Source organism: Papaver somniferum, chromosome 6 (assembly GCF_003573695.1).
Source record: "Papaver somniferum cultivar HN1 chromosome 6, ASM357369v1, whole genome shotgun sequence".
In the NCBI taxonomy this organism is placed as follows: Eukaryota; Viridiplantae; Streptophyta; class Magnoliopsida; order Ranunculales; family Papaveraceae; genus Papaver; species Papaver somniferum.
Genome location: NC_039363.1, coordinates 58675893 through 58691806, shown reverse-complemented (window position 1 = coordinate 58691806; position 15914 = coordinate 58675893). Strand labels below are relative to the sequence as shown.

Below are 15914 nucleotides of genomic sequence, written 5' to 3'. Positions count from 1 at the left end.
ATACAATTGATATTTTCATTTCTTTGCCTTCTTATGTTGGGTTTGACTCTTTCCTTATCGCTCATTTCTTAGGTTTTTGTAGTGAAAGTCCAGAAAAGTGTTGCATAACCTGTTATGCAGATATGAAAATGGATGCATAACCTGTTATGCATCTAAAAAAGTTGTTGCATAACTTGTTATGCAGTCCAGAAAACGGTTGCATAACACGTTATGCAGCAACATATTTATTACTATTGAAACCAACAAAAATAAAAAATGCATAACTTGTCATGCACCAACAATAATACCTGCATAACATGTTATTCAGTCGTGAAATTGGATGCATAAAGCGTTATGCAATTACTTTTTTGTAAGCACTGAAATAAAAAAATTGATGCATAACTTGATATGCATCAAAAAAATATGGTTGCATAACACACTATGCATCAAAAAGTTTTTTGTAAGCACTGAAGTTAACCAAAACAATGGATGCATAACTTGTTTTGTAGTCGAGAAAATTATCGCATAATTGGTTATGCGTCTTTTGTGAAAAATGCATAATGCATTATGCATCTATTTTTTATGTACGCACTAATACAATGGCTACATAACTTGTTATAGATGCATAACTTTGTTATGCAGATGCATAATTTGTTATGCAGTCGATAAAATGGTTGCATAATGTGTCATGCATCGTTTTTGGTGGCTGCATAATGGTTATGCAGTCAGTTTTCGAAATTTTGCCTGAAAATGAAGATCACCTCCGATATTTTTGTGAAAAACAAAAATTTGATGTTGTTGTTTGTACGTAGCTCTCTTAAAAAGATTTCCAACGATATAAAATTTGTAAAATTCTAAGGCGCGGATTTTTAGATATGTTATATCCAAGTTCCGTTGCCAATTATACCCCTGATGCATAACCCGTCATGCAAACATTTTTAATAATTTCATATAATTATGTGTGTCACGATAATAATTATGGGTGTCACGGTACCTAAAATTAATTGTGGGTCTGACAATGAAAATATTTTTTTTTTGGGTCTGCGACTAATTTTCCCTTTTGACACATGGTCGTGACTTAAATACAGAGGGAGGAGAACAACATCAGGGATCACATATTACTACTTTGAGTTTTGGAAGAAAGCGGCGATTCTATTAGGGTTTGCTTTTCGTTTATTTTTCATTTCATTATTTTATGAAAATGATTATGATGAACTCCATTATTATAAGTAGTTAAACAACTATTATTGGTTATGGGATAAAGTTGATTTCTCAATATGTTATTTGATTCATTGCATTAGTTTTGTCTCAATAATTTATTGTTTATGATTCATGGTTTATATTGTCATATGATTTGATTGTTTGTTTGGTTGAGTCCGGAATCAATCCGATTTGCATTCATTTCTAGAGCTATATTAGGGTTTTCAATACGAAAAAGTTGTTTATCTCTGATTCTAAGTAGCATAATTGTGGATAGTACTTGTAATGATATATCCTACTAGTCACAAATGAATCATAACCTTGGTTAAATTGAATTAGTGCTTTTACACGTTTGATTGTCTTGATTAGTCTTATTCCATAGAACTTAGTGCTTTTAGGGAGTTAAACTTAATTGTGCTTTTACACTTTAGGTTGCTTTCTAGGAAGAATTCACATCTGCATATTTTAATGTGGTTGTGATGAAATCAGGGAATTAGCGGGATATACTTGCAATCAAGGTATCCTACGACTTTTAGTAAATGAGAGATTAAAATATCAATTCTAGTCATTGATGAGAATGCATGTTTGTGAATGATACTATCCCGTGACTAATATCTTCTTCTTATTAATTGCTTTCATATTTTATTGCTTTCAATTATTTTATTTGCTTTGCTAAAGCAAAAATCTCCCCTTGGTTACTAAGAAACTGAAATTCTATAACAACAAAAGCCTCTCTGTGGGAACGAATCCTTTCTTACCACATACTTCATTTAAATTTAGTTGAATGAGAAAGTGAAATTATTTTTGACGCATACGACAGCGATCAACAAACGCATGAAAGTTTATCCGAAAACATCTGGCTTTGATAACTACATTCATGCTTAGGTGAAGCGGTACAACTAGGATGATTTCACGTATGCACCACAACTTACAAAATTACCATGTTGGATTTTGTTAAGCGGACATGTGAGACTACGGACAAAATTCTATTTGCTCTCACTTCTCATCATCATGCATTTTAGAATTACATGTTGGATAATCTCGTACCAATCAGCAGTCACTAGTTCACTCTTATCCTGCTAATTTTGTTTTGACTCGGACGAATTAAACTGAAATTTTGCTTGGCTGCACCCCATCAGATTTTTAGTTATCTTTGATTTGCCTCTGGCCCTTATCTACATCATAAAATCTTCGACCTCTTATTGCATACCCACTAAGAATATATACTAGTATCAGCTAGATCCAAGTTGTTACCGCGCTTTTGCCTTTTCAACCATTATCCATGGATAAAAGACCAACACAACCAACGAACAGATGTCATATAGCATTTTCTTCAAGGAACCAACAACTAACTGCACTAGTGCCCTGATAAATAATTCAAGGAAAAGAGCCTTCGCGTAACATGCAAGGTACGTACAACCAAAGGGGGAGACAACAACAAAAGAAACACAAGTCCTCCAATATGGAAGTCGAGTGGAGGAACAAAGCTAGCGAAACAACTGATGATCAAGTGGAATGAATCATCCTGAAAAGTGTTGTATGACATCTACAATGGTACTTGGAATGAAGACTCTGAATAACTTGTCTATAGTGACGGATTAGTGGGCCTTGGGTATTGTGGGCTTTTTGCTTGGGAGATGAGAATGGGGCCATAGGCCCGTATCTATGTGATGGGCAGAAACCCTATGCAGATTCAGATTTAGGTTCAAACACCCAAGGTAATGATCTGTTTGGCAAATATAAACTGCATGTGTAACCCCACAGCTGTATCCTGTATTCATTATATGACATCCAAACATCCCGTATCTGATACGCATATCACTTGGGTACTTCTGTACCAGTGATCCAAAGAATCAGAGTTGTTCTAGCATTCCAACCTAACGCAGTAGGAGATTAAGGTTTAGCTATTTGAGGTGAGATGAGTGATTACAATGGTGGATTCGATGGCAATGAAGAGAGTAAAGGAACTAATCATGGAGGATCTTCACCTTATGATGCGTTTGAAGATCGCGACACTCACACCAAGGTAAACATTATATTCTGTCTTTCTCGATTGGATTTCTGATTCGGGGAACAGTTTCCGAATTCTAAATTATTAGATTTATACCTGAATTTTGGTTCTTCTGAGACCTAAGCATTTTTATCGCCTACTTTTCTTAATCGATGTCTATAAAATGGGCGAAATCATAAATAGGATTAAGGTTAATTTATGCTTAAAGACTTTACATTGTAGATTGAAGGTCTTTAGTGTAAATTTTCTGATTTATCGAAACAAAAAAAAAGTGGATAATGGTGGGCGGAGGTTTGTGATTAAGTGTGTTTCACCTTTTATCATTCATGGTTACCCAAAAAAAAAGTTTTCTCATTCTTATGTTCCCTATATGTTGCATTTGTGATGGTTGGGAAACTATTTTGGCCATCATATTATTTTCTCGGCTTAGTCAAGAAACTTAAGTATGTTTAATTGCCTTGTCGTACTTCTAATAAGCTGACTTTGCATCAGAGCCCAGCTTGCCAAATTCTAGAAACTATAAACAAGATCATTGTTTGCGGGTACCTTTGTTCTTATGGATGCATATTTTGTTTCCTGATTTCCGAGATGCCATGTTTAATTTTTAAGGTTTCCTGATTTACGAGATGCCATGTTTAATAATTTTTAAGGGGAACGTGCATGAATTGCTATGCCATGCTGTGAGCCACATTGCGGAGTTTGAACTTCCTTTTGTAATTTATCTACACAAAGGAACTGAATCTTGTAAAATTGTATCAGCACAATTCTCGGGGTTTGGATCACGAAAGGCCGAGGACTAAAGAAAGGGATCGAGAGAGGGAAAGGGATCGCGATCGTCGCCATAGGGACTATAAGGATAGAGGCGTGAGGGAAGAAAGAGGAAGGGAGAAAGTTGATGACTATGACCGTCACCGAACCCGTGATTCCGACAGGTAAGAGTGTTATCACCAGAGAACTCATTCTCTTGATCCGTTTATTGACATGTTTTTTTACATATTTCGGTGCTTCTGTACAATTTTTTTCTCGGATTTTTGTTGGTTTGTATATCATGATAATAAAGGAGAGCGTAGACGCATTTTTTTAGGTCTCTCGATTTGATTTGTTCATCTTTTATTTTTATACAGGCACCGTGATTATGACCGACATAAGGACAGGAGACACAAGCACAGATCACGCTCTCGTTCACGGGATAGATCTAGGAATCGATCTAGATCACGCTCTCCTTCTCGCTCAAAAAGGTATTGCTGTACACCAATGAGTCACGAGATCACCCCAGAACCAAACATTTGTTTTTGACCTTTTTTTACACCATAAGGGACCCGGACAAAAAAAGGAATTTCAACCAGCAAGTGAGACGCAGACGCTGTCTCAAGCTGTTCTATAAACCCAACTTAGAATGTGGACACATATTGTGCATGTGAAGAACCTAGCATACATTACATATTCTCGCTTTTCCAACTAGAATATGATGGTGTCTCTTTCTGAAATGTGACATTTTGTTGAAATACTTTTCTTGGAGTTACTAACTAGCTACAATTATTGTGTCTCTGTAGCAAACGAGCAAGCGGTTTTGACATGGCACCGCCAAGTACTGCCATGTTATCTGGTGGTACAGTTCCAGGTTAGTGTACAAACTGTTGTTTTACATTAATCTTTTTCAGTTTGCTTTCATGTGGTACATTCTTTGTCATCAGCCTTTTTAGTTTCTAATTTCTTGCAGTGAAATATTTTCTTACTTTGTTCTGTTTATGGTGCAATAATTACTTAAAGTGCCTTTATACTGAAACTGAGAATCATTGTTGTGTTGTTGGCTGTTGTGTGTGGTCTTTGTTTGTGATTTGTGTTTATCATTTGGGTAAGAAGGCAATGTTTGGCCACATGTCCCACTGCTATACTTCGGCGTCAAAATCGTAGAATTTATGTTCAACGGGGGACCAATGCACCAATTGCTGGATCTTGTCAGCTTCAACCAGCAGCCAAGTGCCATTTTGGTAGACTTACGAATATTTCTCCAGCACCTGCAATAATGGATTTCTTTTTTCTATTTCTATATTTTGAACTGCATAATGTATAAGCTTCCGTTTGAACATGCTGATAACCCCAAAAGCTCAAATGACATAACAAGGGTGTTGTGTTAGCTCAATTTGTAATTGCAACACTAGGTTGATTTTCATGTTGCTTTTTTTTTCTTCTATCTCTGTGTAAATAGACATACATATATCTTTTTTATTCTTGCTAAATGCAGGACAAGTTCCAGGTGTTCCTCAAACAACGCCAGGAATGCTCCAGAACATGTTCTCTTTTGGGGCCAGTCAGGTATTGCGCTCAAGTAATTGTTGTTTATCAGCGTGTTACAATGTAATTTCTCACTTATCTGATCAACTTATATGGTCTTTTCCGATGTCATAAGTTTGGAGCTCTTCCAATGATGCCAGCGCAAGCCATGACTCAGCAGGTATGCTTTTGTTTGATGTGTACGCTATATCTCTTCATTTTAATATGCTGAACCGTCTCCTCTTTTTCTTCATGATAGGCAACAAGGCATGCCCGTCGAGTTTATGTTGGCGGCCTTCCACCATTGGCTAATGAGCAGGTTGCCTGCTAATTCTTTTACAACCATGTTTCTGTTGTAGATAACTCGTTCTAACCTGAGCTTGTTTAAGTGGTTTTATTCTTGTGTTTGTTCAAACAGACAATTGCCACATTTTTCAGCGGCGTGATGTCTGCCATTGGAGGAAATTCTGCTGGTCCAGGTTGGTTTCTTCCACTAGTTTCACTCACACCACACAGATTACGATTTTCATTTGGAAGGGGGTTTTAATTTTAGTTGGATGCGTATTATATTGGCATTCCGTACTTGTAGGTGATGCTGTGGTCAATGTGTACATAAATCATGAAAAAAAGTTCGCTTTTGTGGAGATGAGAACTGTTGAAGAAGCAAGTAATGCGATGGCATTGGACGGGATTATGTTTGAGGTGCCACTTTTCAACTCCTTTCTGCATTTATAGGACCATGAAGAGTAATTTCGATATAGCTTCTCCTCGTAGACCACATTTCCTTCAGCTTTATAGTTTTACTTTTGTGTCATCATTATGGCTTTGTGTACTTACTGTTTGTTTGTTAGGCCTGACATTTTTATGATGTTTTAACAGGGGGTCTCTGTGAGGGTTCGGAGGCCTACAGACTACAACCCTTCACTGGCTGCAGCACTTGGACCTAGCCAGCCAAGTCCACATCTCAACTTATCTGCTGTTGGTCTCACACCTGGGTAAGATTGGTGTTACTCCATGTCATTCCATTGGCTAATCGCAGTTGGAGATAGTCAAGAACAATCTGTGGTTCTTCTGTAGGATATGGTGGTAGTATGATTTTAAGTTTAGCTGCTTTGAATGTGCATGACAGTATAACGGGTGGAGTAGAGGGACCAGATCGCATATTTGTTGGTGGATTGCCATACTATTTTACAGATGCACAGATACGAGAACTGCTCGAGTCTTTTGGGTATTTCCTGTAACTCACTTGCTAATTTTTTTTTTTCAATTACTGATTGTTATTATTTTTACTATAGCCGTGGATACAGATTGTACTTCTTCGTCTAGTTTAGCTTGGTAAACTTAATGATTTTCACTTGACACTTGATGCCCTACCGGACCGGAAATGTTGATTGTAATAAAAACTTGGTTTATATGCTTGTTGATCATTGCAGACCTTTGCGTGGATTTGACCTCGTTAAGGATAGGGATACAGGAAATTCAAAAGGTTACGGATTCTGTGTTTATCAGGTGTGTGCACTTCTTTCAGCATCCAAATTTTTGCAGCTGCCCGTTATCTGGTTTCTCTGAAATTTGAACATTTTTTCGTAATATTCTTTTTTTTTTTTAAATTTCCCCATCTTTTAATTCCTGTTGGACTGCCTTACATATGATATATGGTTTTGCAATTCTTCCTGGACGTCTCAGGATCCTGCTGTCACGGATGTTGCTTGTGCTGCACTTAATGGTCTGAAAATGGGGGACAAGACTCTAACTGTACGTCGCGCCACTGCCAGGTTAGTGCATCTTTTTTACTATTAAGGAGCAAGAAAAAGATGGGAGACGATGAACTCATTGTGAACATGTTGTGTTCAGAAGTCGGCTTTTAGTTCTGACTTTTATTCGACCATATCTGTTGAATCCTGTAATGCAGTAGAAACAGTAACACAGACAATGTAATATGTAGAGAGGAGTAGAGTTATATGTTTAATGACTATCAGCAAGTCTATGAGGACAATATATAAAATAAAGATATTATAAAAGAAAGAAAAAAAATCGAATTTCTCTTTCTCTTACTATGACCATATCTACATACAACCAAGGCTACAAACAGTAAACTATATATAGCAATGAAAGATATGATGGTTATATTTCAATTGACATAAACATGAGAGAATTATGTTATGAATAATAGCTAAAAGATTTACCACCTGTAACGTGGACGGACACGTATAAGGCACAATTTGTAATGTTTTAGTGAGTCTCAACTCTCAAGAGGTCAACTGTAAGCCTAGAGCAGCACTATTCCTCTAAGACAAGTTTATTGCTTTCATAACAGTGGGCAGGCGAAAGACCAGGAAAACATATTACAACAGGCACAACAGCACATAGCCATTCAGGTAACTCTCTCAACACAACCACTTGTAGAATGAGTTCACCAGACACATCATCTGTCTGACAGCAAATTGTCGATTATGATGTGTGGTAAAAATGAACTTGTTGGTCATATCATTGAGCATCATTCACTACCTTGTTTTGTTGTTGTTATCGTTTCATAGTTCTTCTTCTGATCTCTAAAGGGATATATATGCTATGGGCTTGTAGAAAATGGTTCTCCAGGCAGGTGGTAATTTGCCTGGAATTGGAATGCCAGCTGGAATGGGTGAAACTCCAACTAAAGTAGTCTGTTTGACCGAGGTATTGTTCTTGTTTCTCTATCCTTTGACTACGCAAATCGATATGTATTTATCAAATTTTGGTGCTGTATATTTCGTAATGTAGTGTCTTTTCCTTTTTGATGATGGAGAAATGCAGGGTTCAGTACCCTTTCAAATTTATTTTGATTTTGATATTTGGCCAGTGATGTTTGACAGTGGAGTTCGTAAATTACAATGATATACTGACCCCAGATATGTTCTCTGCTGTAAAGGTGGTAAGTGCTGACGAGCTGAGAGATGATGAAGAGTACAATGATATAGTAGAGGATATGAGGGAAGAAGGCGCAAAATTCGGTATTCAAACTTTCTGTATTGCTTACTGTAATTTCACTTGTATGTCAAGAATCTGAAAACTTGAAGCTGAAACTGCACAAGAGTCGGGCATTTTTAGCTACCAGGTCCTTTAAAGAAAGATTTCTTAAATATCTTGATTTCTTGAATTTTGCTCTTATCTAGTCTGATTGATCCAGGGCCCTTGGTGAGTATCATAATTCCTCGCCCTGATGCAAACGGAGATTGGTCATCAGGAGTCGGAAAGGTACATTTCTTTCTACTGCGTCCGACAGGTTTGCTTTGTTAATTTATCAAGTACCTCCTGTAAGACGGGCTTTGGGTTTATTTAAGTAGTATATTAGATACGCAAATCAAAACTTTACGAAACACATGACAGTTATCCTGGTTGCCCATTCAATTTTGTAAATTCACTTGACTGTATATTTTTGCAGCCATCTTTTCAAATGTTTGTTCATTTTTTGTCCAGGTTTTCTTGGAGTACGCAGATATTTCTGGTTCTTCCAAGGCAAAGGCTGCTCTTCATGGTAGGAAATTCGGAGGGAATGATGTTACCGCTGAATATTACCCAGAAGACAAGTATCTTAATGGAGATTATGGGGCGTGAAATGAAATAGCGTTTAATGAAAATAAGAGTACTGTATAGGTAGTAGACGTAATGATTAGTGTTGTTTTTCAACAAAAAATTGAAACCAAGGTAAGGATGTTTTATCATTGTTCTGTACGACAAAAATTCTGTCACTTCAAAACATTCATCTAATAGGAGCATTAATCTTTTAAATCTCTTCTCATGTATTGATAAAAATTGGAAAGGAAGAATTGACAAAAGAAAATGCTGCTTATTCATCTCGGCCTCTCGGGGTTATGGACCTTATGGAGTTATACTAGTTCATTGGCGAGCCTCCTTCCTTGAAACAGCGCTGCTTTGAAGAAGTAGAAATAGTCATTTGGTTCCAGAGCTAGTGGGCTTTGGAGCTCTATCCCCGCAAGCCTGATTGGTTAGTCCAAAACTTCCCACTCAGATGGTTTAGTCCAAAATTTCGACGAGCCAATCCTTTTTCCCACAGATACATTTTATCACCCAAAATAAATGTTGGTTGAAAAACAATATGTTAGTTTGAAAAGAGAAATCAGAACCGAAATAGCTATAGTGGTTGTGTTTTCTTTTTTGAAATAAATAAATAGAAAATGTTGTTTTATTTAAAAAAGAGAACCGAAACAAGAGAAAGAAAAAAAACCCTAAAAATCAACATCAATAACAATTATTCTTATAGATCTACTAAAAATCAATGATGAAAAGTCCTTATCACTTTAATTCAATTTAGAATTATTAGTTTAACGTTTTCGAAATTGAATTTCATTAATAACAAACATTCTTAGAGGTTTTATAAAGACTATAATCAAGATTTCTTTTGACTAGATTTTCTAATTTGAAAGTATAATTATTCCACCGTTTGTTTGTATTTCTATTTGCTTTTTAGTTCGAAGTGTCGCTATTGAGATCATTATATGTGATTCAGATCTTCGATTTAACATCTTCATATATGTCATTTTGAAGTATAACTATTGAGTTCTTTATATGTGATTCAAATCTTGATCTTTTGACTTTTCAGTTGTTTGCGGATATGATTTTTTTTGTTTTTTAGTTTTTTGGTGTATTTTTTCTCGATTATTAATAGCGTAATTGTTATAGTATGTACTTCCTTCGTCCAACTTATATAGGCGGAAAAACCAAATCTCTTAGATTAAGATTGGGTTTGGTAATGCTTTTTATTATTTTTTTCCTAAAGCATTTTCAAAACCTATACATGTCAAATTATCAATAATTTTTGACATTAGTGTTTGGTAAAAGAAAATCAAAGTACTTTTTATTCAAAACACTTCCCAAATTCCTTAACTTTTAAAAGCTGGGAAAGAGTTTTTAAAAGCTACAAAAACATAAGCTTTGGTCTCATCTAAATTTAATACTTCATATTTTTTTTGTCCCTATTTTATTTTATAAATGACAAAAATTACCCTTAAATTTATATACAATCAATCTTTTGTTTCTTATATTTTATTCTTTATTTTCAAACTATTTTATATAGCATTTTATTTAATTTGTTAATAATAAAAATAAAAACAAACATTAAATAATTACTTAATTTTAGTTTGATTTTTTGTTTGTAAAGTATATATATATTGTACAGTGGCTAAGAACTAAATATCCATCATTTTTCCTGTTTTACCCTTAACTTTTGATGAAAACTAGAAGTATTAAATTAATTTTAATACAAAACTGCTATCATAAGTAGGAGCACATTTGGAAAGAGTCATCTATGAATTAGAATTATGCCTATACAGATGGACAACCAAAAACTCCGCTTATATAACTTGGACGGAGGGAATATATATTATTGTTTTGCAATCTTCAATTTATTCAGCATGTACTATTTATTGTACACTTTATATGTTTTTTCATATATGGTTTTGTGATAGCGGGTTATCAAGCATGTATGATAAGATTTTGTATCTCATTTTTTATTATGGTGATCAATAGAGACAAACAAGGTATTCCATCAGACCAACATAGATTGATTTTTGCTGGTAAAAACTTAAAGTTGGGCACATTAACTGATCACAATATCGAGAAAGGTAAATATTATACAATTATAATTATTGATTTTGGAACTTCATTTGTTCATTTGAAACTGTTGATCTTGCTTGCTTTTATGTGTTTGAATGAAGAATCAACTCTACATCTGTTTTGAAGCTCCGCGGTGGGATTATTGAACCATCTTTAATGGCTTTTGGATAGAAAGTACAACCGGGACAAGATGGATTATCGCAAGTAAGTTTCGTTTTGAATATGATTTCCTTTTATGTGTTCTTTTGAATATGATTTCCTTCACTTTTACAACGTTGATTTATTTTTGAATAAATAAAATGGACATAGTTGTATGCATATTGATTATTAATGTGCACATACCGGGACAAGATGGATTCTCGCAAGTAAGTTTAATTTTGAATCTGATTTCCTTTTTCTATGTTCTTTTGAATCTGATTTCCTTCATTTACAACGTTGATTTATTTTTGAATAAATAAAAATGGACATAGTTGTATGCATATTGATTCACATAGTTGTACACATGCTAATTATATTAATTACACTGGCTTTATATTAATTTATTAAGTTTAGGGACCCATAAGCATCAAATGGATTGGCATGTATTGCATAAGGGACCTAATGAAAGCTTTACTAGTCCGGGTTGAATATTTAACCTCTTGTTCTACAGATCAATTATAGAACATTTATGATTTTTGCTAATTTGTACATAGTTGTACACATGTTGAATATTAGTGTGTACGTAATTACACACACGTTTATTGTTAATGTGTACATAGTTGTATACATGTTGGTTTTTAGTCTGCACATAATTGTATACCTGTTGATTATTAATGGTACAAAACTGTATTATGGCCTGATGCACTTTTGACATAAATTTTTCTTGGTTTCATCCATCAAATTTGGTTTTACGTATTTCGCACCTCCGTTTTTCCTATATCCTATCCCCTTCACAATTTTTAAAATCAGTTTACTTTTCATTTATGGTTTGTCCTATGTACCACCTACAAAATTCAAATTGAATGTAACTATGAATATTACCAGTTTTATTTATCTTCTTCTTCACCGAGCTCTCATTTTCATTTAACAAAATAAAGATTATCAAGTTAGAAACCCTAGATATACCTAGTCTAATTAATCATCGTTGTTCAGTTAGTAATTCTTTTTTTTAATTTTTTGTACTGAAGAACTGGTGCGGAACTAATTGTGATCTCTAATTTAGCAGGCGTGTCATTGTGTGTGGCATTGTCAAATGCATTCTCAAAATGCTTTGTCAAATTGGAAACAACAGATGCAATGTAACTCTCGGTAACATACATGAGATTTAAGGAAGACCGTTAACAATCTAGCGACGATCATTGTTTATCTGAAGAAGTTGTTGGTGCTCTAGATTTTATTTATATATGGGTTTTATTGGTTGATTATGGAGATTAACAATACTGTTAATGGGTAAAGATGGGTTTTTGTTGTTGATTGACTCGACCTAATGAAATGAGAGAGTTGTGTTGATGGTGAAGAAGAAGACATTAGAGCATTGAAATATTGAGCTGGGATCTTTTGGAATTGTAGATGGGTTTTCTATAAGGAAGTCTAAATTGAGTAAAGTCGGTGCATATTTTCTTTTGGAAAAAGTCTATTCCATTAACTTCCTTTTGTACAGTTGGTCTCTTTATAGATACTTTTTACATCTATGTATATCTTTTTGTTGGTTTTATCATTTGTATTGTTTTTGAGAGCTTGATGCTTAAATCATGCTTTTCTTTTGTATCTTTAGGAGTTATCGTGATAATAAGTATTGTAATTGTATAATTTTTGTTTCCTTCGGTTGAATATTGGAATATAAATGGACAAAGGAAAACACTAGTATAACTTGGTGCAAATTAAATTGTATCAAGAAGAAAAAATTACAAAAAAAAAAAAAAAGGTAATTGAAGGTGGGGGTGGATTGTGGAGATGGAGTAGATGAAGTAATGATTGGTGCTGGGGTCGGAGAAGAAGAAGTGGTTGTAACTTATGTTGTTTCCTTGGTTAGTTGTTGGGTAGTTTTATTATTGTGTTTTTTTGCACCTTATCCAGTCTCTTGAATATATGGCCTGTGTTTGTGGGTATGGATGCTGGATTTTCTGGATTTTTTAGATGTGTATTTAGTTGTACATCATGTCTTGTCTCATTGATATGTGGCATTTTTATGGCTATGAATGATGGATTTTGCTAGTTTTCTGTAGATGTGTATATAGTTGTACATCATTGTCGGTCTAATGAATATATTGCTTGTTTTCTGTGTAGGATGATGGATTTTCAATTTTTATGGATGTGTACATAGGTGTACGCCGTTGTCCCGTCTCGTTGACATATGACATGTTTTATGGGTACGTATATTGGATTTATTGGATTTTCATAAATGTGTACACAATTGTGCACCATTGTCCCTTATGAATATATTGCCTATTTTGTTAGTATGGATATTTGATTTTCTAAATTTTTGTAGATGTGTACATAGATGTACACCACTGTCTTGTATTATGAATATATGTCATATTTTGTGGGTATGGATGTTGGATTTGATATGTTTTTGTAGATGTGCAAGTAGTTGTACACCAGTGCAATTCCCATGAGATAAATCTATTTTTGGTATGAGTGGGCGATTTATTCAACATTTTTAAGATTATATGTTGATGCCAATGTATTTTCTAGGAAAAAGTATGATAAACTTTTGTAGGTTTGCACAAAGTGGTACATAAGCTAATGAAAATTTTGTGCATGTGTAGTTTTTTGTACAATGAGATAATAGTGAAGCAAAAATGAACAAAATTTATAAATGTAAATTGCATAGTCATATGGGAACTATTTTTTTTTAGATCTCGGAAAGAGCTTTCTGAATATATAAAGTTTGTGAATTTTGGACGAGTTCGAAACATAAATTATTATTTTTCTTACTTTTATATAATAATACAAAAACAAGAAGAAAATTACAAGAAATTGGATGGGAGCCGACCAACAAGCTGCGCTCCAATCCCCTTCTGAATGACCCCTCCTAATCTATGGAAAGGGAAATCTCCTACCCTAACATTCGCATCATGGCTCGCCATGTAATTTCGCAGCCTTTTCAGAAAATCTATAGTGTCACCACCAAGCTTCACTAAAATAGTGAAAGTAAGGACCCCAAAACCTAATCCCTGAGCACTGCATTTTTCCACATATTTATTACACTTCTGAGCGACAACATTGCAAATTGCCTGGCCAGGAACAAAAGAGTGTACACCACCACCACCACCAGCACCCATCACCCCCAGTAAAAAGAGAGATGCCAGTAACATCCAAACACATTATGATGAGTCAATTTGGACTAAACTGTGAATATTTGGACTTAATTGTAAATTGTGAAGGTTATTAGTATATTATCCAGATTTTGAATAACTAAAGGACTAAATTGTACCTCATTGAATGAGTCAACACAAACCAGTATACTTGGATGATATTTTGGACTAAACCGTAGTTTTTCAGAAAAAAATCAAATGTTATGGGATATATTCTAAAAACTAAATATAATTAAATATCAAAAATACTGTGCAAAACAATTGAAATCAATTGGAAGCCTCTTTTAGTTAAAAGAATTTAAAGTATATGACAATTATCCCAAGATAAAAATAAAAAAATAAAAGATAAATACTAAGTTTAGTAAGCATGGACATATATACAAGTAAACCATTAGTCACTAACAAGCTTTAAGAGCTCAGTTGGTTAGAGCACCCGTTAGTAAGCGGGAGGTCTTGAGTTCAATTCTCAATGAAAGCAATTTTGATAAAAGTTTTGTAAATGTTAACATTACAGGAGATTTTTTTTTCTGGTTTAAACTTTAATATTTGTAACCTTTGGTCTCTAATCCAATTTTTTTAAAAGCAATGGTTATTTATTTTCGCAAGAACTGAACCATATTTGGCGTCCCAGAAATTAAGTACTTAGACTTAACCAGTCAAAAATCTTATGACCAAATTATTTCTCACATTAATTTTTTTTTAATTTTATATGATTCTTGTTTAGTTAATTCAAAAATCATTTTACACAGGGTTAGATCCAACGTCTTCTTTGAATTCTCTATAAAAAATAAATTTTCACATCATATCAAACTATACATCCTTCAAACCCAAAGTATCACACAAAATCTCTTTTCAATTTTAATATAATTTGTTGAAATATGTTCAACTCTTGTTTGTTCGTCGAGCTTAGGATACTCGAGAAGATGAATACATATTTGCAGAAAGTATGAGTTACAAACTCAAGCTTGTTAAAGCATACATATCCGAGTGTGAATTTCTGGAAGAGTATTTACGAAAATTTCTGCAGTGACACATGTACCCGAGTCATCGTGTTATATGTGACCTACAATCTCGTTTTGAGACAATTAGTAGAGAACTAAATGAATTTGTAGCTTTAACCATGTAAGCCAATCGATTAAGAGGGTGAGGAATGAAACTGATGCTGAATTGATAAGAAGATCTATAGAGGAATGGAAAAGATATAATAGTTCTGAAGTATTTTGTATCGAATATTGTTTTGAAATCCTTAAGATATTGGCACATTCAACCCTTTTTGTTAGATGTTACCACACCAAATACATCTTAATGAAGATGTGTATTGAGTATAATGGTTATATAAATTGAATGGATGATTCTAATTAGAAGTAAATGCTTATCAAGTAATGTAAGGGTTAATTTGAATCATATGTAATTTGATTTCAACAAAAAGAAGTATTTTAATTGATTAAAATTAGAATATAATAGTAGCATAAATAAAAGTCTTTTACTATCTTCTTCACCTTGATTCCATTCTCCAAGATCTAGAACATTCCCACTTGCCA

At 34.1% G+C, this 15914-nt stretch overlaps 1 protein-coding gene across 1 annotated transcript; it reads left to right on the top strand.

Moving 5' to 3' along the window:
• The first annotated feature begins 2989 nt into the window (after positions 1-2989).
• LOC113287682 (splicing factor U2af large subunit B-like) lies at positions 2990-9192 on the top strand. Its single transcript, XM_026536501.1, has 18 exons — positions 2990-3205; positions 3950-4122; positions 4315-4428; positions 4744-4811; positions 5436-5506; positions 5601-5645; positions 5724-5783; positions 5883-5943; positions 6054-6166; positions 6344-6459; positions 6594-6692; positions 6898-6973; positions 7151-7239; positions 7782-7842; positions 8048-8140; positions 8373-8454; positions 8631-8698; positions 8921-9192. Exons 1-18 carry the CDS (start codon positions 3098-3100, stop codon positions 9056-9058), a joined length of 1635 nt encoding a protein of 544 aa, XP_026392286.1. The 5' UTR covers positions 2990-3097; the 3' UTR covers positions 9059-9192.
• The last annotated feature ends 6722 nt before the right edge of the window (positions 9193-15914 follow it).